At 44.4% G+C, this 26,679-nt stretch overlaps 1 protein-coding gene across 11 annotated transcripts in view; it reads right to left on the minus strand.

Annotated features, from left to right (window-relative positions):
* WNK2 (WNK lysine deficient protein kinase 2) overlaps positions 1-26,679 on the minus strand; it is a 1,473,871-nt gene that overhangs the window by 1,216,507 nt on the left and 230,685 nt on the right. For all 11 annotated transcript variants that reach the window (XM_069643592.1, XM_069643590.1, XM_069643588.1 and 8 more), the window contains exon 3: positions 6,809-6,981. In XM_069643592.1, coding sequence (XP_069499693.1) covers positions 6,809-6,981 — 173 coding nt within the window. The remainder of the gene's footprint in view (positions 1-6,808; positions 6,982-26,679) is intronic.

The raw sequence follows: 26,679 nt of genomic DNA on the forward strand, positions 1-26,679 counted from the left end.
GACCCGCCTTAGGGGTATGGTCAAGTGGAACCTCACTGGGAGAGACTCCCCTTTGGGGACCAAGACTACCGTTCCTGTGAGTAACTCCCTAGCCCTTCCAGCCTAGTAGCATATGTGGGACTATCAGATCTGAAGAACATTGTAGTACCCCGAGACTTGGCTAAAGGCAAAACCAAAATTTACCTTGAAGAATAAGAAAAAGGATGTGTCTCTTTAATAAAAAGGCTTATAAATAACTGAGGCAAGGAGGTAGCAAGAGCACACAGAGGAGGGGCAAACCGCAGAGAGGGACGAGCGCAAGCAGGAGACGCCCCATGACAATGTGATGCCTGGAGGAGACGTCATGGAGAGCCACGGAGCCTGCGGCTGCAAGAACCTTCTTGAATGCCACAGAAAAATGCTGGCGGCCCAGCATGTACTGGCTGAGCAGAGGAGAGGGGAATGCTAATCCCCATTGTGGTGTGATCACGACAACTTCGTGGTGGGCCATGTGGCCATTGAACAATGCCAAAACCACCCAGCTGGGGAGTCGATGAGATGCCTCGTTGCCCATAGCCATAACTGGTTGCAACATAGGCGTAGACAGATGACGGCTCATTGGCAGAGCCAGGAAGCCCAAGTAGGCCAACGGAGGAAACCAACACGAGCGTGTGGTGCCAAGCCGAGATCATTCCCTTGCAGACCTAGAGGTAACAGGGGAAAACAGGAAAACCAGGAGGCTGCCGGGACATCTTTATAAAGTGGGCGAAACTCATCCCAGTGGAAGTGACGAGTTACTAAACATACATTCATTTAAGTGAAACTGTGCTACACCGATAGAGAGGATAGCGAATAAACCTTAAGGAGAGAATTACGGGCTTGGGTCCAAATATCCTAGGAACTGGGGAACGGACACCATAGATTAAGAGATAGACGGGCCTCATCACTACTTGGCTGTTGTGCAAATAACATGCCAGCATTACCGTATACCGGCACATTACCGCACTGGCCAAGTACAAGTTTGCCAGTGGGCTAAGGAATTACCTCCAGCCAACAGCTGTAAGTAATTTGGACACCCTGCGGCCAAAAATAGGCAATATTACTGGCACTACCAGTTTGTTTATTGATTTGTATGGCGCACCAAACCCGGAGGTATCTGGCGCATTACACAGTTACAAGTGTACTTTGGGCATGAGTTACTATCATTAGATATCATTTCAACAATTTAAGATAAGGAGTATATACAAGCAATACAAGTAAACAAAATAATACATTGGTAATTAGTGGCAATGGTTACAGTGCCGTGCCAGGGAGTAGTATGTAGGCATGAGTTACAATCGTTACATATCATTCAAACAATGTATGATAAAGAGTATATACAAACAATGTAAGTAAAGAAAAAATAAGTTGGCAATCATGGCAATGGTTACAGTGCCAGGGAGTAGTATGTCAACACAGATTGTAGTAAGAGCAGTCTAGGGATCTCCTGGTGTGTCAAAGGTCCTAGGCTACAAGCCAATTTATGGTGTTTCTCCTAAAATTGTGAAAGGGCTGGTCAGATCTCAGGGAAGGTGGAAGGGCGTTCCAAGCCTGCGCCGCCATGACCGGGAAACTGCTCCACCCTGCTTTTTATTGTTGGAATCTTGGGACGACCAGACAACATGAATTGGCTGTCCTTGTGGGTTGTGAAGTACATTTTTTTTATAATTTTCTCAGAGGTAGAGAGGAGCTGCTTGATTAAGGCATTTATGGGTTAGGGAGACAGTTTTAAGCATCATTTTGTCCTTAGTGAAAAGCAATTTGTTCTGTCTCAACTCGGAGATATGTCCTCTCCTTGAGATGCCGAGGGCTGTTCTGAGCGCATGGTTTTGCAGAATTTGGACTTTATTAACAATTTTCTTTCTCGCGCCCAGGTATAGTGCATTGCAATAATCCAGCTTAGAGAGGATGAGGGCTCTAGCTAGGATTGTGCAACTTTTAATGGAAAGAAACGGTTTGCAGGCCCTGATCAGTTTACAGGTGTATGCAGTAGAGGAGTCCATGGCATTGACTTGCTTACTTAGTTTAAGGGCTGAATCGAGGTAGAAACCTAAGGTTTTTACTTCGTTTACTACTTTAATGTTGATCCCATGGATATTGAAGGACGTGTGTTTTGTGTTCAGTTTGTTGAGGTTGGCTGTAGAACTGAGTATCAAGAGCTCGGTTTAATCGTCATTCAAGCATAGGCCGTGTGTAGCCATCCATGCCTGCGCCGCCATGACCGGGAAACTGCTCCACCCTGCTTTTTATTGTTGGAATCTTGGGACGACCAGACAACATGAATTGGCTGTCCTTGTGGGTTGTGAAGTACATTTTTTTTATAATTTTCTCAGAGGTAGAGAGGAGCTGCTTGATTAAGGCATTTATGGGTTAGGGAGACAGTTTTAAGCATCATTTTGTCCTTAGTGAAAAGCAATTTGTTCTGTCTCAACTCGGAGATATGCCCTCTCCTTGAGATGCCGAGGGCTGTTCTGAGCGCATGGTTTTGCAGAATTTGGACTTTATTAACAATTTTCTTTCTCGCGCCCAGGTATAGTGCATTGCAATAATCCAGCTTAGAGAGGATGAGGGCTCTAGCTAGGATTGTGCAACTTTTAATGGAAAGAAACGGTTTGCAGGCCCTGATCAGTTTACAGGTGTATGCAGTAGAGGAGTCCATGGCATTGACTTGCTTACTTAGTTTAAGGACTGAATCGAGGTAGAAACCTAAGGTTTTTACTTCGTTTACTACTTTAATGTTGATCCCATGGATATTGAAGGACGTGTATTTTGTGTTCAGTTTGTTGAGGTTGGCTGTAGAACTGAGTATCAAGAGCTCGGTTTAATCGTCATTCAAGCATAGGCCGTGTGTAGCCATCCATGCCTGAATAATTAAGTATTTTGTTCATTAACACCATGTCCTTGTCGAACTCACCGGTATGAGGATCTGGGTGTAATCTGCATAATTCGTGCAGGTGACACCCAGAGGGTCCCGATCGTCAAACAGTGGCTTTGTAAATATATTATAAATTGTTGGTGACACAGAAACCTTGTGGCACACCACGGGTTATTGGTATGGGGTCAGCGGCAGCTAGTGGAGAGAAGACTCATGGTTCTATTGTTTAAGAAGGATTTGATCCAGGTAATGGCGTCTTGAGAGAAGTGAGCCGCCAAGGCAAGGTGTTTACAAAGTACATTGTGATCCACCAAGTCGAAGGCGGTAACAGAAGTAACCAGGCAATTTTTCCTTTATCTTCGAGATCATCGATCTGAGTCTTTAGATCTAGAAGTGCCGTTTCAGTGCTGTCTTGTGGCTTGAAGCCAGATTGGCAGACTCCTAAGAGGTGATTAGTCTCTAGGTACTCCTGTATCTGAGTGTAGGCCACTTTGTCTAGTATCTTGAGTAGAAAGGGTACAGTGGTAATTGGCTGTAATTGGTTGGAATGGTAGGGTCCAGTGATTGTTTTTTTTTTAGGAGGGGTAAAACCCAATACTGCTTCTAGTTGTTAGGGACAGTACCAGAAGAGAACGAAGCATCATTTAATTTAGATATAAAAAGGAGCCAAGTCTCTAGCGGCATCTTTTATTATCTGCGCTGGGCACCTTGAAGGTTTGAGGGTGGAGATGATTTTTTCTACCTCATGGATGGTGACTTGTGAAAAACTGAAATGATGAAGGGGGTTTAGTAGGGGGAGCCAGGGTTGTGGCATACTTGTCAATGTCTTGTCTGTAATCTTATTCTGGAGGAGGGCAATTTTGTTTGTTAAGGCTTTCTGGATATTAGTTCACCAGAGCTTGTCCTTCACACAGTCATCTGTCTGAGGTATGGGAGCTTCCATTTCTCTTAAAATGGTCAAAAAGCTCCTTAGTACTTGAGCTAGCCTTATTAATCCTGTCATTGTAGGTTTCCTGTTTGGTGCATATAATTTCTTTTTTTTTTTTTTTTTATAGGTGGTCATTATACGGATCAAGTTCATTTTATTTTCCTCATTAGGTAGATGTCTCCAAGTGACTTCTAGTTTCTTTTTTTCAGCTCTCATAGATTTTAGTTGGGGAGTGAACCATGAATTTAGGTGAGCTCTAGGTTTACTTTTCCACATTTTAAGAGGGGCAATTGCGTCTATTGCTTTGGTCATGGTGAAGTAGGTGTCTGCGAAGATTTCTGGATTAGACGAGTCTGTCAGTGAGTTAAGGGTAGGGGTTATAAGAGGTATGATCTTCTCCACCGTGATATTCCTTTTGTTCCTCGTGAGGAGTGTGGGTGGTATTAGGTTGACCTTGGTAGTGGGGATGTTAGCTAAGAGAGTTAAGGAGAGGAAGAAGTGATCTGTCCATGATTGGGGAGTAATAGAGGTGATAGATCCTTTACAATTGAGTCTGCCACTCAATCTAAGGTTCTACCCTTGAGATGGGTAGCCTGGGTGAATCCAAGTTCGGTTAGCGTATTGGATATTGCTGGAGCATGTTGGCCATTAGGATCATTAAAGCCCAAGTTAAAATGACCAAGCAATAATATTTAGGAGGAGGCTTTTGTGTTGTCAGATAATATTATGGAGATGTCTTCTTCTAATGCACCAATCGGTCCTGGTGGTCTGTAAATAAGGTAGACCTTTAGAATACCCGAGTTGGCAATAGGACTTTTAATTGTGAGTAGTTCACAAGATTTGACAACTGGAGAAGAGGCTATTCTCATAGCTAAATTAGATTTGGCAATGAGGGCAATGCCTCCGCCTCTGGAGTCAGCTCTGTCTGCTCTTATGATATTACGGATGTCAGGTACTGCAAGTAAGGGGGCAGGGCCTGCAGCTGCGTGTAGCTATGACTCAGTTATTGCTAAGAAGTTGAGGTTATCAGCCGTTATCAGGTCTGCTATCTCAGTAGCATGGGCCACCAGAGATCTAGCATTGATTAAGGCGCCCTTGATATTTGAAATATTAGTGTTGGTCAAGGAGGCAGTAGGTTTGCTCTGGCTTGATGTGCTATTCAGACTTTGATTAGAAGCTGTGTTATTTGTTTTCTAGCATTTGATTTGATATAATAGTTGTTCCCCCGTATGAGGACGACCTATTTTGGCTAGGATGTTGGTCGGTGGTTCATGGAGTCTAGTTAATCTAGCATGTAGCCTACTGTCCCTAACTGTAGTAGAACAAGGGATGTTTGTCGTGCTAGGGAAACAGTTAGTCTTTGGATTAGTGGGTGGCCAGTAGTTAAGGGCCACACCACTAGTATAATCTAATTGAATAGATGTGGTGCCTAAGTTCAGCGTAAGTAAAGAGCTGGTAGGTTTGATAGTTAGTTTCTGCCTGTCAAATTTAAGCGGAGGCAGGAATGTGGTCGGTTTGATCTCCAAAGATGGAAAGGTTTTATTTGCCATGGTGAGGTACCAATGGTCGAGGTGGTTGGAACCTGCTACTTTAGCCTGCAGGCCTACAGTCAATAGGGCACACAGTAGTTTTAGTAGCAAATAGGCGGTGGCGTGCATAGTGCTGGTAGCGTGTCTCAGTGGAAAGCTGTGACACTAATATTAATAACAATCTTCAAGGGTGCGAGGCCCACGATGCCAAGCAGTTGGTAGTATTACACAGTGAATAACTGGAACAAACAGTAGCGTTACAGTCTCGCTGAACCGGGGGCAAAAGCTTGTCCAAAAGTAGTAATGCAAGGTACATATCGGGTCAGGTTTGAATAGCGTCTTGCATCATGCCCAGAATGAGGCTGATAAATTACAAGATAAAAATCACAGTAGGCTAAACATTGCAGCATAAATAACACAATAGTCAGGATATGCTAGAGATACAATTTAAAGTCATGGCACTCAAAAGCATACATCTGGATGTAAGGCTCGAAATGCAGTAGAAAATCATAATAGATTGAATAATACAATGTGGAATCATCATTGAGCTATTCAGCAGGACGTCATGTGCTAGGTCATACATACAATTAGTAAATACCATGCGTTCAACATGTGTATAGTAAAAATAGTAAAAAGAGCGAGATAAAGGACTACAGAAATGCTACCAGAAAAGGGGAGATAAAACCTCAAGAACATTTTGAAAGAGTTACAAGAACTAATAAAGAAGGTGGCAAGAGATTAAAGACTTGATGATCAAGAGAATTTTGGAATAAAGAAAATACTTTTTCAGTCAGACAAGCTAGGAGAGCAGAGACGTTCTCCTAGTCCAATTTAAATTATTTGAAACAGTGGTAGGGTCAGTTAAGACTAGCTTTGGGGCGTTGCACATATTCCTTTAGGACGTCTTGATGACTGAGAAGCATCTTTAGTTATTTAGGTAGGGACACCGCTCTAGCAATACAGGAAGAGGCTTTATCCTTATTTAAATAAATATCAAAATGTCAGTTAAGTGTCCACCTCCTTCTTCCGACCCACCACAGTGACCAGATTTAATGGACACAGCCTCCAAACGAGAGGCTTCTTCTGCCAGCAATGATCTGGAACAGTTTATGCGAGGAGCGGACATCTCAATCAAATCTCCTTAGATGCAGGAAAAGCTGGACATTTTTTTGTCGTGAATATCTGCCCACTGGGTGTTAACTAACTTTATTAGCCATGGTGTGACTTATATGAACCTCCAACAACGTTCTCGTCAATATTTAGCTATGTGCCATCATGCTGGCTTTACAAGTCTTTAAAACATACCAAATAGACCATTGAAGAATGCTGGTCTTGCAAATGGGTTCATTTTTATATGTCAGATGCCATAATCGCACACAAGTACATAGGTTGCTTACAATTAGGAGAATGCAGTAAGCTTTTTACTATAATTTGTTTAAAGACTTGTAGAATACTTACGTTTTCAGTGTTCCAGATGTCATTAACTCTGTAACCAGCACTATGACTTTCTTTCCTTTCACACAAGATTCCCAGAAATCATAAAATCGAACAATATTCGGATGTTGCAGACCTTTCAACATTTCTGCTTCTTCTTTAAACCGTTGCCTCTCCATCTTCGTCAGTTTCCGGTCCTGCAAATTACATACACATGTATTTATTACAAAGGAGGTGTCCTTCCCCTGCACCCCTCCTCACCCCAGGTCATACAAAATGCATTCACTTCTCCTGGATCATATCTCAAAGATTAGAGCAAATCAAATCAGTAATAGCAAGGCTTGATATTTCACAAACCCGATCCACAATACGGATAAATCCAGAACTACCTTTGCGAAGTAGCACATGGACGCCAATTAAAGTATACAAATTATCTAAAAAAATTGGAGTTTGCTCCTGTGGAGTGCATACAAACGCCCCAAACAGAAGTTCCTTTCACATGAACAGCAGGATTATAAACACGGAAACAAAAACGGCTTGGCCTTTGTTTTTCAAGTAAAATCAAAGAGCCATGTGGAAAGGGGCCTACCCGTCATTACCAAAGGAAAAGCAACATCATAATTTACAAAAGGAGGAATAAAAGATCCCTTTCACATGGAAAACAGGATTTTTAAACAAACAAAAACGGCTTGCACAGGTGTCTGCAAATCAAAGCAGTTTAAATGGGAAATCTATCAATGCTTACAGAAAAATGTTAGGGAAAAGACATGATGTGCAGGTTGACAAAAAGCAATTTGTATGAGGTTTCACATACAAAATTCCAGTGGCATTTGAAAAGCCACTTTGTGTTCATAATAAAATGTCAGCCCAAGACAAACCCTTTTGCTGGCTGTGGGAAACTTCAGAAATAAATCTCCCACTCCTTGTCTGGATGTCACATCTCCCATATAATTACCAACTGCAATAAAGTGTCCTGCTAAAGATGTCGAAATTCAGTGTTCTCCAGATCTGCTGGCTCTGAAAGCATTGACTGCAGGAGAAGTTCTCCTTGGATGGAGCATGACGAATATGTGTGAAAATAGGGGCAACAACTTCAAAGATTGATAAAAAGGCGTACAGGCTGGCCCAGTGAAAACAAATGGCCGGAAGGCAGGAGGTGGGCCATTTGTCCCACATGAATATTCCTAATTAATTTTAAACTACTATTATCATTTAGGCCTTTTTCTCAGCAAACATATTATTTTATTATTTTTTTTGTGGTAATTTACAGGTGATCTTGGAGATATAAAAAAATGCATCCATCTGCGACTCACGAAACTGTAATGGCTATCTAAAATGTGTATGTGAGAGTTGGTGAGCTGCTGGAGAATAGAATTAGGGATATGGGTAATAATTTACAGATTGATAACTGTTATGCTTTTTATGGAAACTGCAGAAATGCACCACATGGTCGTGCTACATTGTACGGACCTGGTGGTCGGCTTATCTAATACCCCATGATTAGATGAATCAGAAATATGTACATTATGGCAATTCCTAGCAAATATATGAAGTTGTGATACATAACTAGTTTTTGCAAAAAATATAAAAGGAGATTAAAAGGCGATTACAAATGGGAATTGTCATATGTTGCTCCAGACCTCTAAACTAATCCTGACTTGGAGGCTGGGGTTGGGAGGAGAGAAGGATAACTGTCCAGTCCTAGTTGAGGGTAGTATTGCAGGGTACTAACAAGATTGTAAAAGTGGTGGTGTCAACGCTGCTATACAAGGGGGACTGCACTAGAGAGACAAAGACAGACAAGAGACAGACCATCAGGAAGGCTACTGAAACATACCATCTGGCAGCTGTAAGGAAACAACAGAGGAGATTTATGAGAGTGCATCTGGGTGGAGCCGTCTATTTCTAGGATGGCCTCAAAGCTGACTGGGTCCTATGGTGGAGAGCAGGAGGTCATCCTTGAGAGTGGAGTGACCAGACCCCTGCCCCGTCTGTCCAGAGTGCCCTGGATGCAGCTGGCTTTCCTGAACTTTAGACTGAGGCTTTCTATGTAAGTAGAACAGAGCCCTGGGAAACCCGGAGTTTGCTTGCCTTAAATCCTTTCTATTAATAGTGGGCGGAAGGGGGGTGGGCAAAACTCTGTAGATCCTTAGCCTATTTAACCAATAATGCTAATTTAATTAATTCCCCCTTTGGCAGAGTACTACGGGGTGAATTTTGTTAAAATTCTAAAATCAACAAAGCTCCAATGTGCTCTGAAAACTATAGCCTATAATTTATTAGGGAAGAACAAGTTACTCTCTTACCTGGTAACGTTCCTTCGATGGGATGGTCCGACGACGTATTCCATATCTATGACAGTAATCACTGCAGCACAGCTGCGGTGATTACAGTCATAGATATGGAATACGTCTGAGGACCCAATCCCCTCGAAATCTTATTTGTTCTGCTGTTCCAGATTAAGGAGGAGGGGTGGCTTGGTTCTTAAATCGGTTCAACCTTTTTATCCAGCTTCCCCAACGCTGGCCTTTCAGTGGAGGGGGTGGGAGGTCTGAAGTCCAAAATTCCCCAAATCATTCCAATTTTTCTCTCCGACTTCCCCAACACAGACCAAAGTAAGGGGGACTGAAAAACAAAACTGCTAAATGATGCTGTGTTAGTTTAAATCAAAAGTGTGGGTGACATCATAATTGCCATATGTATACGTACCAATCTTGAAATCCTACTGCTAGCTTTGTAATTATTTCTTAAAGTGAAATTTGCAGAAAGGGCAGAATTGTGATAGTGTTCTTGTCAACTCACTTTTTTGATTTATTTATGCTGAGAGACGTTGATTGTGCTGGTGTGTGTGTGTGTGCCATGGATAAAGTGGTGTTTTCACATTCAATTTCTATCACTTTTTATTTAAATAAATACCAATATATTTCCTGTAACCCAGCCTGGTTCTTGGCTCATTGTTTGCTCAGGGGAGAGGGACTCAAGGGGCAGAATATGTCTCTGAGATAGGGTTAAAGAAAAAAGTCTGTTAAACAGTTTGTTGCATAGCCCCTTGAGTGGGCAGGTAAGGAACTCCCTGTGTAGAGGGTGGCTTCTCAATAAACCGTTACACACCACAGACTTCCACAAGTTCCACTCAGACCCAATAACTACAGCTGTCCCTCCTCGCTCCTCACAGCAGTCCACTTCACTTACATGCATTCTAAGCATCATCTGCCTCCAAAGTACTACCACAAACCTAATACACCATATTTAACTCTACCTCGTACATACTGAATACACCACAGCTGGTGAATCACTTTCAGGTTCCCATTATAAAGGAACAGATGCTGGAAGTAAGATTCTCAACGATTATGTTCTAAATTTTGCCTATTCAACCATAGTTATTGCAAAACCAGTTTTTATAGACAGTACAGTTTCTTCAGTGATAGTTTCAAACCCTGCTCCAAGAGGTCTAATGCCTAAAAAGTGCAAAGTGGGTGGTGCATGCCTAGGATTGGTCAGCAGTTGCAGTATAAAAAGAAAGTAAATATCTGGGTCGGCTACATCAGCAGAAATAGCCAAAACAAAGTTACAAAGTAAGCCGTCAATTCATCAAGTGGTGGCGGATGCAAGGAGCAATGAGCCCCTCAAGTCGAGCACCACATTCTCTTGAACAAGTCCCATCATTCACAAAGGGCTTGGTTGTAGGAGGCATAATGTTGTAAACTGTTTGTTAGAAGGGGACTACACCTCATTATGTTGAGAGCTGTAGCTTGTCTGGGTCCCCATACAAGGAAGTGATGTCAGGACAGTAAGTAGTTAAAGTAGGTCTTTAACGTCTGCTACACACACCCTCAAACCCACGGTGGAGAGTGGGCCATCGTACCTGCAAGTAAAGTTTTTTTCTCGATGCCGAGATACCGGTAGAGTGGTCTACACATGCTGATACTTGTCATACACATGCAGACACACGAGGTCAGGGGATCATTTACAGCTGCAGGCAGTTCATGGCTATAAGTTTTACATCCTGCACATAATACTGCATTCTACTTTCACAAAATAATTCCAGGTGGTACCATTTAGGCCTCGTATATCTGACTGATTAAGTTACCAACCAAGTTACAAAATGTCGAATGAAGAAATTCCACCCACGGGGCCAACATCGCCCGGGAGGTTTCAGCCAATTCCAAGCAAGTCTTGTCCCTACAATTGCCATGCGCTTTCCACATAACCGTCACCACTAATATGAATCCGTGGTGGGAGAGATTGCTGCATGATTTCAATGTGTATACTGATGCACTGTATGATCATATGAAAAGGGAGTAGTTTCGTACCTGTAACTCCATTTCTCCAGCGTTGGTATCTTACATGGATTCACATGCTGTGAATATTCCCCGTCGTCAGGCTGGGAATCCCCGGTTACTTTGACTTAGTAATTTTCCTATGCAAAAAGTTGACACCTTCAGTGTCCCATCGACATCGTCCCCATCAATGGGATGTTGAATGTATAGCCCCTCCCCAGTAGCTTCCCCTCAGATTTTAACCACTCCAGCTGGAGGATATGCCCCTGTAGAGGATGTTTGCCTGTAGGAGTATGGCTTTGAGGACGCATGCAATTCCATGAACGATACCAACGCTGGAGAAAAGGAGTTATAGGTAAGAAACTACTCCCATTTTATAGCAGTATACATGTTAGGAGGTGATAAACGAGGCAAACACAGATTATACACTTTGCAATTTTCTGTGTTAATGTGAGAAGAACACATACGCAAGTAGAGAAGGGAATCAACCGTGGAAGCTGCAGGGCTTACCTTACCTTACCTTACTGGAACAGCCGTTGAAGGACTGCTCGTCCCATCTACACGTCTTCAGCGTGCTGCTGATGTAAGCAGTAGTGCCTCGTAAAAGTGTGGGGCACTGGCCATGTTGCCGCCTGGCAAATATCTCTGATTGGTACTTCAGACCAGAGAGCGGAATGCGCTCTGGGCGTCGTTTGCAAAAGCCCATTGGCCTTGATACGACATGGCATTTATAACGCACCTATACAAAAGTGTTTCAAGGCGCAACGAGGCCGGGGAGGGGGAATAGAGGGAAGACAGAGACAATGATCTTACTAGGCCAGGTGACATTGATATCGTGCAAGTGCAGGGCAAGTCGGAGGAGGCAGTGCAGTAAATAGGATAACAGTAAAACAAATAAAAAGTGTGGCCAGCTGGTGGCAAGTGCAGGGGTAAGTGCAGATATCAGGTGTCAAGTGCTGGTAGGGGCTATAGGTATACAGAACAGCCCTAGAGTGCAAAGGTTGCCAGGGGGGCAGTGCATGTGTGCAACTGGCAGGTAGGGGACCTGGGCCTGAGATCAGAGGGTTGCCAGGTAACCAGTGCAGTTTCAGTTTCAGCCAGGCGAACAGCAGAGGAGAGGAGGAGAGAAAGCAGAAGTAAAGAGGAAGGTCTTGAGGTGTTTCGGGAACCAGAGGTGGTCCTCAAGTTTCAGAGAGGCTGTTCCAGAGGGAGGCCCCATCTGAAGAAAGTGATCTACCACCAACTCGTTGCTTGGAGAAGCGACTGACCCGGAGGGAGTTGGAGGCAGATGAGCGAAGAGCTCGAGAGGGAAGATATTTAGGAAGAGGGGAATTGAAGGTATTGAGGCCCCAGGCCCCATAAGGCCTTATGGGCATTGCAGAGGGTTTTGAACTTAATCCTCGCTGCCACTGGGAGCCAGTGCAGAGATTTCAGTCCTGCAGAGATACGATCCCTGGGCTTGAGGCCAAGGAAAGTCTCACAGTCCTGTTTTGGATGAGTTGGAGAGGGCTAAGAGTAGAGGCAGGCACATTTAAAAAGAGGCTGTTGCAGTAGTCCAGCCTAGAGAGAACCAGAGCTCTAGAGACCGTGAGCTTCTGGGGGAAGGAGAGGAAAGGAAGAATACCTCCGAGGAGGTGCAGCTGGTGGTGGTACTTCTTAATAATAATAATAATTTAGCATTTATATAGCGCTACAAACCCTCAGGCATCTGAGCACTGCTTAGTATTACCCACGGTGTGGTGCTCATTTATCGACCTCGGAAGGATGAAAGGCTGAGTTTGGCCTTGCTGGGATTCAAACCTGCATCAGCAGGCTCTGCACAGATGTCAAAGCGAGCTCTCTACTTGCTGTGCTATCGGACAAGCTTCTTAGAGAAGTCAGAGATGCGCGGAGAGAAGGAGAGTGTTGCGTCTAAGATGGCCCTGAGGTTTTTAGCCTCACAGGTGAAAGCAGGAAGAGGGCCAAAAGAGGCCGGCTATAGAGTGACGGGAAAGGTTGGAGCAGGTGTGCTGATGAGGAGAATCTCAGGCTTACTGGCATTAAGGCAGAGCTCATTGGTGGCACACCACTCCTGAATAGCAGGCAGACAGTCAGAGATGAGAGAAGGAGAAGAGGTGGTGGAACAGAGCCTGAAAATGTGTTGAGCGTCATCCACATAGCACTGAATGTTGGGGAAGAGAGCGGCAATGCAGTGGGCAAGAAGTGCCAGGTACTGGTTAAACAGCATTGGTTAGACCCCTGGGAGACACCACAGTTCAAGCTAGAGATGGAGGAGAGGAAGGACTTAAGTTGGACCTGGGAGTACGGAGAGAAAAGAGGTCAAACAAGCCAGGGCCTGATCAGTGAAACCTAGGTTATCACAGAGACAGTTGAGCAGGATGGCATGGTTGACTGTGTCAAAGGTAGAAGAGAGATCAAGTAATATGAGGACACAGGGGGTGTTGGAATCGAGTTTGGAGAGCAGGTCTTCATGGATGTTCAGGAGAGCAATTTCCGCGCTTCTGGCAGCTCTGAAGCCAGACTGATGGTCATGGAGACACCCAACCAATTCAGTGTGAAGATTAAGCTGGTAGATGGCCAGCTTTTCCAGGGGTTTGCCAAGGAAAGGAGTGATGGATATTGGGCGATAGTTTTCTAAGAAGGCAAAACCAAAGACAGCACTACTTACAATGTAGTATAAACACTGGAGACAGCACAACTGGGTCGTAGAGACCTTTATAGTGGGAGAAAGGCCTAGGTTTCACAATGCAATTTAAAATCCTTTCACAGTGCAATTTAAAAACTGCAGAAAAACCCACCTAAACACACCTACCTCTGAGAGTCCTGTATAGTGGATTTACTAAGGGAGTCGGAGTGGAAGTCAATCTACTGATATTGAACTTATTGAAACTTGAAATCTTGAAGGCAAAAAGAAAACTATATTTGGCATTCAGCGACCTACGGGGGGCCTTTGACAGCGTGAACCAGGGTAAGCTTTGGCAGAAAATGTCAAACTGGAACTGCCCTCAAAATCTGCTGCAACCAATAAAAGCCTTACACTCCAAGACCGTCATACGGATACGCCTAAATAATCAGGGCGATTTATCAGAGAAAATACCAACGGAAAATGGAGTGAAGCAAGGTTGCCCATTGGCTGCTGAACTTTTCAAATTGTTCACCTTGGATCTCCCGATACAACTAAAATCAGTTTGCTGTTTTCCGCCAAAAATTAACATGGAAATTAACTGCATAACTTATGCCAATGATGTTGTCCTAATGGACCTTATGCAGATTGGCCTCCAACGGCTCTTATCCAAACTATACGAATACCTTAAGATGAATTATCTTGAACTAAATACCGAAAAGACCAAGATCCTGACCATTGGGGCAGCAGGAACCAAAAAGATAAACACCTTCCAGTGGAAAATCAACAGTACTCTGCTAAGTGTGGTCAATTGCATTAGATATCTCGGCATCAAGTTCAATACATCACTCAGAGAATATCACTGGAAGCTTGACCTCGTCAATCGTATGACGCAATTTAGTATCCAGGGCTTGAAAATAAACAAGTCTTATGGAAAATGTATGCTCACCCCAGCTCTAATCTTTTATGCCCAAAAGGTTCTTCCAGCAATTACCTTCGGGGTCTGAATCGGGTTGGAACATCGAACCCCAGTTTTGGCAGAAGCTAGAAGGTATATTCTGGCGCCGGGTACTGAGGCTGCCACTTTACTGATTTCACAAACCCAATATGTCAAAAGGAAATTTGAGTCCTGGAACTTGATCCAGAATTGTGATTTGCAACAAATGATGACAACTACATTGAAATGGGGCATCAGTGAACACAAACTTAATGTTCAGTGTCGCTATTTAATAAACTGTCCTTCACAACACCATTGCAATTTTGAGGCTACGTCTAAACGTCTTGAAGACCAGGGAGATGCAATTTCTCCCGCATTTTAAGGAAGTAAACGACGATCATGGTTGCTTCTGTAACGTCAAAACTGAAACCTTAGAACATTTAGCAACTGGATGTTCTGCGTTAACCTCACGGCGAATGCGCCTCCTATGAGGTTTCTGACCCGTGGAATCCGACGATCTGAGCTGGTGGTCATATGCCGTTGCGGGACACAACGTCAAATTAACTTGTGCAATAGTGGATTTCCTGGACTCTTTAAAACTAAATGACACTGTTGTCTCAAAATGAATAACATTGTGAACTCTTCCGGATTCCTTACAACTAAACGAGAATGTTGCCTTGCATTGACCTCTTTTACTTTAATCTATTCTATGGAAGTGCGGTCTTCTTTTCCAAGCTTCATAAATGAGGCTGATGTTTTTTATGACCCGTTGACCATTCTTTTTGTTAAAGAGGAAAAAGGTCGAGAGAATTTGCTGTAACAAAAGTTCGGTGTCCTGTCCGCATGCTTTCAGGGTTCGCTGAGCTGAAGTTTCAATAAATTAAAAAAAAAAAATAAAAAAATAAAATAGTGGGAGAAGGGCCTAGGTTTCCCAGTGCAATTTAAAATCCTTTCACAGTGCAATTTAAAATCACAAGACAACACAATTATTCTAGTGTAGGCAAGGTTGCTATGTGGCAGGGTTTCAGGGTAGAGTGATGGCTCCATTTGTCACCCAGGCCACTCCTAACTTACTAGTCGCTCATTGTTGATGGCTGGCCACTGGCTTTCCCCGCACGCCGTCTGGGGACACCTCTGGAGGAGCCGCCATTTGCCTTGGGGTCCTTAGCCACAATGGCTGCACGGGCAGAGGGCTGTCCTGGGAAGGTGAGTATTGAGTACCTACCTGGCCAGTCGGGGGTGGGCTGAGAGGCTAGCAGGAGGGAGGAAGAGGGAAGTGGAGGTGCCAGGGCAAAACAGTGCGAAGGCCGAGTCGGGCTTAGAAGAGGGGGCAAAGTAGATGCAACAAGGACCAGGAGGGTCACTGCTCACACACACTCACCTGCTTCTCAAGATGGAACCTTCGAGTGGCATAAGGAGATTGTAGATGAAAACCATCTTGAGATTTTGTCCAGTCTAGATAATATTTCAATTACCTTTTCACGTTCAGAGAGTGTAGGGCTTTCTCCGCTGGTGAAGTGGCATTTTAAAAGAAAGTGGGCAGAGTTATGGTTGAATCTTTTTAGGAAACCATGATGGAACTTTTGGGATGAAATGAAGATTATTGGACAGTACCACCTTGTCCTTCATGAATGGTAGATACAGAGGGTCTACAACCAAAGCTTGCAGCTCCGAAACACATCTAGAGGCCGTAATAGCAACTAAGAAAGCCACCTTCCATGTGAGAAATGTTTGTTCGAACCTTTGTCTGCAACACACAGACTTCATGAGCCCTGCCAGGACCAAGTTCAGGCTCCATACAGGTGGAATCCTTTTGTTTGGTGGAAAGTTGAAGGCTCCATACAGGTGGAATCCTTTTGTTTGGTGGAAAGTTGCGAAAAAGCCCTTTTAAAAAAGGAACTCAGTGATAAAATGGTGGCAAAAATATCAGCAGTAAAAAAAATGGTGGCAAAAATGCCATGGTCTGACCAGTTAAAGGTGTACCCCATTACACCATTTATGGGGAGCAGGGTTTGCAGGTGTGTCCCCCACGCCCCTTAAATGCTATAATGAGTCTGGAGGTTGCAGGGGTGTTCCCCGGGTCCTTTACATGGATTGCGGCATCAAAACCACTGCATTTTTGCCACAATATATTGTGTTCACAGCCATTTTTGACGCGATTTTAACACATGGAACCTTTTAAGAAGTGCTTGACTAGCCTGTCACTGTAGAGAGGGGAAGACTTCCTTTCCATGGAAATATAGAAACTGCAGATAAGTGCACTTTAATTGAAGAGATCTCTAGACCTTCTTTAGCTAACTTTAGCAGGAAAGGAAGGATCCGATGAGGTGTAATAGCCAGAGGCTGCAGGTAGGGCTGTTGTGCACACCATGCACGGAATCTTTTCCATTTTCAGCTATAGGAAGTGTTGGTGGGAAATGTTGGTAGAAGGGGCTCTAGCAGCTGCTAGAATGCGCCAACAGTTTTGAGGGATCTTCAAATGACCGAATTGGCATGGTCAGGAGCCACACTGTTAACTTGAGAGTACCCGGATCGTGATGAAGAATCATCCCGTTGTTCTGGGATAGAAGATTGGCATGAGATCCTTGATGGATTGGATTGTCCGCTGCCAGCTGTAGGAGGTCCAATAGCCAGGTCTGCCTGGACCAGTACAGATCTACCAAGATTATTCTGCAGAATCCTTTGGGTATTATCTGTATCGTTTTCCTGGAGAGGGAATCGAGGGAATGCGTCCAGATTTGAAGTAGAATATTGTGTTGGGTGGCTGAATGCCAGATGGTCTGTGCTTCTTGGGACAGGGTGCTTGACCGTGTTTCGCCTTGTTTCCACAAATAAAACATTGTGGTTGGGTTGTCCATGAGGACTCGAATCACTGAATTCTTCATTAGCGGCAGGAAGGATTTTAAGGCCCAATGCACAGCCCGTAATTCCAGAACATTTATGTGGAGGATGGCTTCCTAGGAGTCCAGAGGCCTTTGACTTGGTGCTTGTCCAAATGAGCCCTCATCCCGCCTGGGAGGAATCAGTCACAATGGTGAGATGGTAATTTGGTTCCACCGGGGAAACCAAATTCCTTGAGGGAATAGTGCAGGATTTTGTTTTATTTATTGTAAAGCCCAATTGTTTGAGCAGCGTTTGTTTGTCTGAGAGAAGACAAGGCTTGTTGATATGTTGAACCTCGAACCAGCCAGTCGTCCAATTATGGGTAGACGTGGAGGCCCAGTTATTGGAGTAAGGCTGCAATCAGTGCAAGGCACTTTGTGAATGTCCTAGGTACCGATTTCAGACTGAATGGCAATACCCGAAACTGATAATGGCTCTCACCGACCATGAATCTGAGGTACTTTTGGTGCGTTGGGTGTATTGGCACATGGAAGTATGCATCCTTGAGATCTAACGCTGCGAGTTATTCATGGGGCTGAATGGCTTTTATGACCTCCTGGAGATCTTGAAATTCTGCTTTTTGATGTTCTTGTTTAGCCTTTGTAAATCCAGCATATGGTGCCACTTCCAGTCTGTTTTTTTGACAACAAAGTACCTGGAGTATACTCCCTTTCCTCTTGCTGAGAGAGGAACTCTTTCGATGGCTCGTTTTCTTAGCATTTGACGTACCTACTGCTGTAAATCCTGAAGCTGTTGGTGAGATAACTTTATGGGATGTATCAGGATTTGTTCACGTTTGAAGTCCAACAAGGGCCATACTGGATTGCATTTAGCACCAACCTGTCCTTTGTTATTGTGTGGCACTTGTCAATGTAGAAGGCCACATGCCCCCCCCAGCTGTCTGCCCCTGAGGCAGTCATTGTTGTGCCTTATTTTGGCTAGCTCTTTGGGAGGTGGCAAATCCATGCTCTTGTTGCCCTCGATGGTATTCTCTTATGCACTGGGAAGATTGGTAATTTCTCTTGTAACTCAGTAGTATGCAGGTCTACTATAGTTCTTATTTTCTCTAGTGGTTGAGAATCTAGAATTACCCGAGGCTCCTCGAAAGGAGCAAAAGGACCACCTACCCTGTAGGATTTAAGAGACCTAGAAGTGTCAGAATGTGCCTTCATGGCTTTATGGGCCTCATCAATCTTGTCCCCAAATAGATTTTTCCCTGCACATGGAATATCAATGACTTTGTGCTATACTTCCTGCCGTAAATTGGACAACGTAACCATGCTTGCGCCTGAGGACTACCCCATTGCCAATCTGTTTGAATCCCTGTTTCAGCAAGGTCTACAGCGATATTGATGCTGCGATTCGAGGTTTCCTCCCCTTCACGCACTAGTATCATGGCTTCTTTCTGCTGCTGTTCCGGCAAATCTTCCAGTGTATGAGCCAGTGTCAGGGTCACATCTCTCGATCATATCAAGCAACTATTGCCAGAGCATTTGGTGCTTTGACAGTTGTTGCCCAAATGGTGAGAACTTTTTTTCCGAAGGCATCAATTTTCCTGAGTTCACTGTTTGGAGGAGGGGCGTGATGCTTATGCTGAGTTCGAGGCTTGCGGCTTGCTGACACGACTGACTCGAGTGGGTTGTGAGGAAAGGCATTTTGGTGTTGTGTCTGGAGCCTTAAACTTCTTATCCACCCTACCTTTAACTGCCAGCCCTGTAAAAGGATGCTTCAGAGTACAGAGGCCCTCCTGCCAAACGTGATCCAGAGTGGGTATGGAAAACACTGCCTTCCTGCGTTTACCCATGTGGTCGAAGAGGAAACAGTCCTTCTCTTCTAGAATCAAACCAAACTCCGGGCATGCTTTATACATCATGGAGTGAAAAGCCCCAATGTCATCTGGAGGCAAAGGATGAGCCAGGCTACTCTGCGTGTCTTGGTCAGGATCATCTGTGTCCCACCTGTCGGCTCTGCGTGGAGATGAAGAGGTAGTGGAGCTTGTATTCCTCAGACCAGCGTCCTGGTCTGTGTCAACCAATTTCCCCCTCCCCCCCCCTCTTGCTATCTTCTACGTGGACTAAATCCTTGTGGAGGTCTAGAAGGTGTTTGAAGCCTAGGGAGTATTCCCTGATCTCTACAGGAATGGGTTGGGTCCCTTTGATGCTGTGGAGTAAGTTGATCTTCTCCATATAGCCCAATTGTCTGAGCCTGAGGGTAAGGAAACCTGGCATCAATCTGCCCCAAAAGTGACTATGTTTTAAGCACTTGGAGGGAAAGCAAGGATTGCAGGTTTATAAAAGGGTTTTGTGGATTCATACCGCCCCCTCCAGCAGGTGTTGATGGTAGAGCAGGTGTCTGAACCCTTAGAGGTGCGTCTTCCACTCTAGATGGTTCTTGGATAGGAGGATTGGAAGTTCATCAAGATTGGAATCAATGGCACCTGGACATTCCTCTGGCTGAGGCTCAGAATCTGAAATAATTTCATGCTACAAAATGTCTTCTGGCATGATGTCTGGGTAATCTATGGGAGACATTCCCAGGGGAGCCTGGTCATGCTCCACCGTGGCCCCAGTTTGGGTTTTCATAATACTTTTGGGGGACAATATACTGCAATGCATAGGTAATTCCAAAGTATCCGGCGTAGTGGTGGTCGATGGGTGCGTATGCTTTTCTCCGGACGATTTATGCTTTTTGGTCATCAACGAGGTGGTCATCGTTGAGGAATGAGCCATCGACCCTGACGAAGTTGTCATCGAAGCTGCTCTTGTAGTCGACTTTGATGACTATTTGGTCGTCAACAGGTGTCTCGATGATTCATGGCCGAAGGAGGACCTTCGAGATTCCGATGACGAGTAGTGTTTCTTTTTCATTGAAGACGAAGAGAAGCTCTTAGTAGCCGATTTGGCTCTGTGTTTCTGTGTTTGTCTGTCACGAATAAGATCTCCTGGACAGGTCAGACGTGGGTTTTGACGACAGGCGTGAGCCTTTCTCCCTCTGTTTTTTCTGATGATGCCTTTTTCAACGGTGCCTTGGATGAGTGTTTAGACCCAGTATCTGGTGGTTTGACAGGGAAAGAATGCTTGGTCTTATTGTGACCCCAGAACGATATGGCCTCACCTGTCTTTTGTTTTTTTGCCACCGGCTCCTCAAACCTGGACCTCTGTCGTGACAGGGACCTCTTGTCTGAGGGAGTGGTTTCTCTCCCACTCTGCGACAACCCCACTTTCCATGCCATATAGGCTCCTTCATTGAGCCAACAGATTAGGCGACGGTTCCTATCCTTTTTGTGAGAAACCCTGGTAGATGTCACATCGTCCACGGAATGGTTGGGGTAGAGACAGTAAAGACATTCCGTATGTCTGTCACCCTCTTATACATTTATTAGGCCTCAAGTGTCACACAGCCTAAAAAAGGACTTCTTTGGACCTGAAAATTCCATGGTTGTAATTGGAACCATGTGTGTAGATGTCGGTTGCTACGGATGGAGGAATTTGAAGAAATGTACATTTTCTGATGAATGTCATTTCTCTCACATCAGAAACACGAGGAATCCCAACAGCTTGAAGACAGTTGAAATCTGAGGGGAAGCTTCTGGGGCGGGGCTATATGCTCGACGTCCTATTGGTCGGGACCAAAAGCACCCACACGGACGTCGATAGGACACTCAAGGTGTCAAGTTTTTGCATAGGACTATTACTAAGTCAAAGTAACCGGGGATTCCCAGCCGGACAGGGAATATTCACAGCATGTCAATCTATAAAAGATCCAATGCTGGAGAAGCTTACTTACACTAGCAGTGGCTCATCAGCTCATGCCATTTTCTACAGGCTTCCAGAGGATACGACAAACCCATTTGCCGATTTACAGGCGGCACTGTCACACTCCGCACACAAATGTGGACTAAGAATGCTACCTGTTCCATACCATTGTCAAAACAAAGGATAAAACATGAATCATTTTGTCATGCAGCTACATTCCATTGTGAAACTCTGCGACCTTGGGGCTTCTTCATTAGAAGATCTATGAAATGCACAGATTATAGGGGGACCTTGAACTTTCAAAAAAACTACTGCAAAAAACTGAGATCACTGAATACATTTTGATATAAGTCTGCATTGAAATGGCAATATAATTGCAAATTGAATCGATGGACAAACTCAAAAAACTGCCAGTTCTGCTCTGCTTGTGGCAGGGAAAATCATTTCGAGGCAGTAGGTCATGCATAGAGACCAACTGTTGGGGCCGCAGCTCCTTCTATACCTTTGACACATTATAATGAAAGGCCACCTGAGCAACTTGCTGAGAATGCTAAAACAAAGCAGTCAATCACCAGAGGGTAGAAAAAAACCCACTTTCCAACACTTGGCGGATCAGAATCAAAGGAGACGACACCAAATAAGTAATTTAGAAGCAAGACTCCAGCTCGTCACAAGACACTCACAGAAGGAAAGGTTATGCGTTTGTGCTGGGTAATCAATCTGCACTTGAACAATGTGTTGCAACAAAATGCCAATCACCCTGCTGAATTTCTAGTAGATACAAGTGCTACATTAAACGTAATCAGCAAGGACATTTATAGGTACCTCCCAGAGGCACCGCCTTTACAGCCATCTGAGCTGGACATCTACCCATATGGCTCGCAGATGCAGTTACCAGGTAAAGGGTCTTTTTCAACAACATGACGATATAAAATTGCACTTCGTTCAACTACAGCTGCATGTTCTAGAAGCCCTGCAGAGAGCGGATGCATCTTCAGTTTCAGATCAGCATTGGACTTGGGACTATTGCACATACTGTACAGGCTGATGGCAAATCAATAGCAAATCAAATTAGATTAGTCTAACCTTGTTACGCAGCGTACTTAAATGTGTCCTATTACGCCTCGACTCTGCCCACTGCATCAGAACACTATTATGCTTTGCATTTAAACTCTGAACAGTAACCAGGTGCTACCTAGCACATTATTGCCTAACCTTGTTATCTCATATCTAGATGTTCCATTGCTAGTGCATTATTGCCTAACCGTGCTATCCCATATCTAGATGTTCCATTGCTAGTGCATTACTGCCTAACCTTGCTATCCCATACTTAGATGTTCCACTGCTAGTGCATTTTGGTCCAATCTTGCCATCTCATATTTAGGTTTTACCCCTGCATCTCAACCTAACTGAGATTGCCTGATCCTAGAGGCCGACTTATGCACACCTTCTGGTACCCATCTCACAGCCCCCTCACATCCCACTACTCTTCAGCCCAACCTACATTGCAGTCACAATTATGCCCACCTGGCTCATCCTCGTCATGTTCCCTTTTGTCGTCATGCACAATAACACGCCTTGCAGCAGAAACGGTTACATACCGATTAGAAATGGACTTGCCAAACTCTGTTGCCCGAGACACCACCCTGTCCCTTGCCCCACACCTTTCCTACCTACCCTGTCACCTTTCCCACATAGTGCCCATTCACATCATACCGCCACGGCCAGTACCACACCAGTCAACCCTCTACCTAACTCTCCCAACAACTTTAAACATGGCCAAACTAAGACCAACCCCCCCAAGCCTCTAGCATACTGGCCCATAGCCAACCCTAACCTCACTACCCACAACAATAGACTAGGCTCCAGACTCCATACTGCACCTAATAAATCACCAGAAACACCTAGGACTAAACCTAATAACAAGATCACTACCAACGATACCAACATCCCCCCATTAAAAGGTGCTCTACTTAATTTCAGATCCCTCGTGGCTCACTCCACCGAAATCGCTGACATTATCCTCTCAGCAGATCTCGACTTTGTCACTACAGAAATCTGGCTACACGCTGCAGCAGGTCCCTATCTAACACTTGCGGTTCCCGACAAATACACCATCCTCGGGCAGACAGACCTAATGCTCGCGGAGGAGGTGTAGCTATTATATTTAAATCCTCACGTGATATCAGATCCGTCACCTCCATTCCACTTAAGTCATGCGAACACCTCACCATCAAAATACAAAACTACCCCGCAGAGCAATATTACCCTGGAACTAATATATAGACCCCCAGGTCCCACAGGTACCTTTGAGGAAGACATCACAGCTCTCATAGGCGAGAACTCCAAGCCTCACTCACAAAACATCATCTTAGGTGATTTTAACTTGGGGTACAACGACCCCAGCGACACGCCGGCGTCCTCCCTTGCTACTGCCCTTTCTGAACATGACTTTACGCAACTTATTACTCTACCAACTCATCAGAAAGGCAGAACCATCGACTGGCTTGTTGCCCAAAATTGCAATATCACCTTCAAAGCCCCCAAACCTCTCCTATGGTCAGACCACTTCCTCATATCATTTGACATTAGCATTAACATCCAAAACCCCAAACAGCGCCCCCTTGCACCAGCCTGCTTAACTAGAAACAAGTGCAACATTACTGCGGAAACACTTATACCACTGGTTCTCCCTACCCTAAATATTATCCCTGCCACCTCAGACATTAACCTACTAATCAGTACATATAACGGCGCCATGGCCAAAGCCGTTGACGCCATTGCCCCACTAAAGCTACGCAAAGGCAAACCTAGAGCTCATCTGAACTCTTGGTACACACCTGAACTTAAATTACTTAGAAAACAGAAAGCCAAGTTGGAAACCTTATGGAAAACAACTCCATCAGCGGAAAATAAATCCAATCTCATGAACATTTCCTCCCACTACAAAAGGAGATAATCTGTAACAAGAAGGAAGCCTACAATGTTAGAATAAACAACGCAGCCTCCTGCACCAAAGAACTCTTCACCATCCTAAAGGAGCTAGAAAATCCCAACCCACCGACGAACATGTCTGTGAAAGACAAACCTTGGTGCACAAGTATCCAAAATGCCCTGGCCAACAAAATCACTGGCCTCCAAACGAAAATTGAAGCCAAGAGACTTCAACTCTCCAACAGCAACCTCCCCAGCCTGAGTATACCTACCACCTCTAACATTACCACTGGCTTCACCTTCAAAAAGGTAACCATACCAGAAGTCCAAAAAATTATAACATCCCTCAAACCATATAACTGTAAAGGAGACAGCTGCCCTGCCCAGATCATCAAATATGCAGCTAGAGACCTTTCCCCATTCATCTCCAAGCTAATAAACCTATCCTTCTCCACCAACTCAGTACCCAACAACTTGAAACAATCATGGGTTCTCCCTCTCCTAAAAAAAACAAACATTAGACCCAGCCATTCCTACTAACTACAGGCCAATCACCACGGTTACATTATTGTTAAAAATCCTTGATAGAGTTGCCTACCTGCATATTCAGGATTACCTAGAGACCAACCAACTGCTAGGACTGCGCCAATCTGGCTTTCGACCTCAACACGGAACAGAAACTGCCCTTTTTGACCTCAAAAGTCAGATTGATGACATAAAGGACAAAGGCAAGGCTAACATCTTACTCCTAGACCTCTCAGCAGCCTTCGACCTGGTTGACCATAAAATACTTTGCAACCACCTCTCATCTGCCGCCCACTTCTCCCCCTCCGCTGTCACGTGGATACAGTCCTTCCTGGCTAACAGAACCATGAGGGTTTTTTCATTAACAGCAGCAGCTGACCCCATCCCAATCACATGTGGCATCCCACAAGGATCCTGTGTATCCCCCACCCTCTACAACATCTTTACAAAGCCTCTCTTTGACAAACTGGACCATCTGGTGTCACCTACACCAATTACGAAGATGACACCCAGATACTCCTCACCATTTCCGGAAACTACAGTGTTGACATCAGTAGGATCAATGAAATCTTTAGCATCATTCAGGCATGGATGGCCACACACGGCCTCTGCCTGAATGAGAAGACCGAACTTCCTTGTCTGATCACCTCACAATTTACAGAAACTTAGCCCGGACTACACCAACATTATTATTGATGGCAATACTATCCCCATCGCAAAAAATGTGAAAACTCTCCGCTTTTATCTTGACGCCAATACTAGCCTGACTAAACAAGTAAACACGACCGCCTCAGCCACCACCTACACCGGGAAACTAATTAGAGCCTGCAGACCCTTCTTATCCACTACCAGCTGCCTCACGCTGGCTAGAGCTCTCATACAATCTAAGTTAGACTATTGTAACAGCCTCTACCTAGGTGCCAACCAATCCATCATGAATAAACCTCAGGTACTCCAAAATAATGCGCTACGGGCAGCATTAAACATCTCTAGGCGCGAGCATATCTCTGCCACTAGAATCTCATGCAAATGGCTCTCCATTCAACAAAAAAAAATTGATCTAAAAACCCTGTGCCTTAACTACAAAGCCTTAAACCACCTAGCCGACCCCCACCTCACAAGCAAATTCACCATGAAACCAGCCACCAGAATCACCAGATCTTCCAACACTCTCTGCCTCATAGTGCCCAGATTCACCTCTAAAAGAGCCGGCGCCTCGAGCTTCACGGTCCTCGCATCTCAACTTTGGAACACTCTGCCTCTGAACATCAAGCTGACCAAATCCTTCCAACTATTCAGGACACTCGCCATTGGATGGTTACTAAACAAAACACCTACCATAGCTTGATTCAGCCTACCACAAACTGTATATATTGTACTTACATAGATGCCACAACTGTATATCTAACCACCTCTGACTGTATATATTGTACATATTCTGAGAAATGTATTATTGCAATCTCTATTATTGTGCCTGTAACCTATCCTTAAGTGCCCTTTTACTCCCGGGTTTGGAGCGCTATATACATAAAATAAACAAACAAACAATACGTAAACTTGGAGGACAAGATGGATCAGTTATTCCCATCCCTGTTGACAAGTACACCTACATGAAATCGATGAAGCCAGTTGCTTAGCACTGTAAAGGAATACTCATCAATATTTCCTACTAAGATAACCCAAAATACTTTATGGGTTCATCAACTACTCTTTTAATATGTTTTAATTGTAAAAGAAAGATTATCTTCACACACTCATCGAACAAGAATCATAGAGCCAGCGACTGGCCCCACTACATGGGTATCCCCCCGCCCCTTTCCCCTGGTACCCAAGAAGGGATAGAAAACCATTCGTCTATGTGTTGACATGATACACCCAAATCAAGCCATTCAAAGAAAGACCCATCAAGGACCTTGAATCATTGACATGATTAAATTACTAAATAGACTACTGTATTC

This window comes from Ambystoma mexicanum, chromosome 2p, assembly GCF_040938575.1.
Source record: "Ambystoma mexicanum isolate Mex_15411 chromosome 2p, UKY_AmexF1_1, whole genome shotgun sequence".
NCBI classification, from domain to species: Eukaryota; Metazoa; Chordata; class Amphibia; order Caudata; family Ambystomatidae; genus Ambystoma; species Ambystoma mexicanum.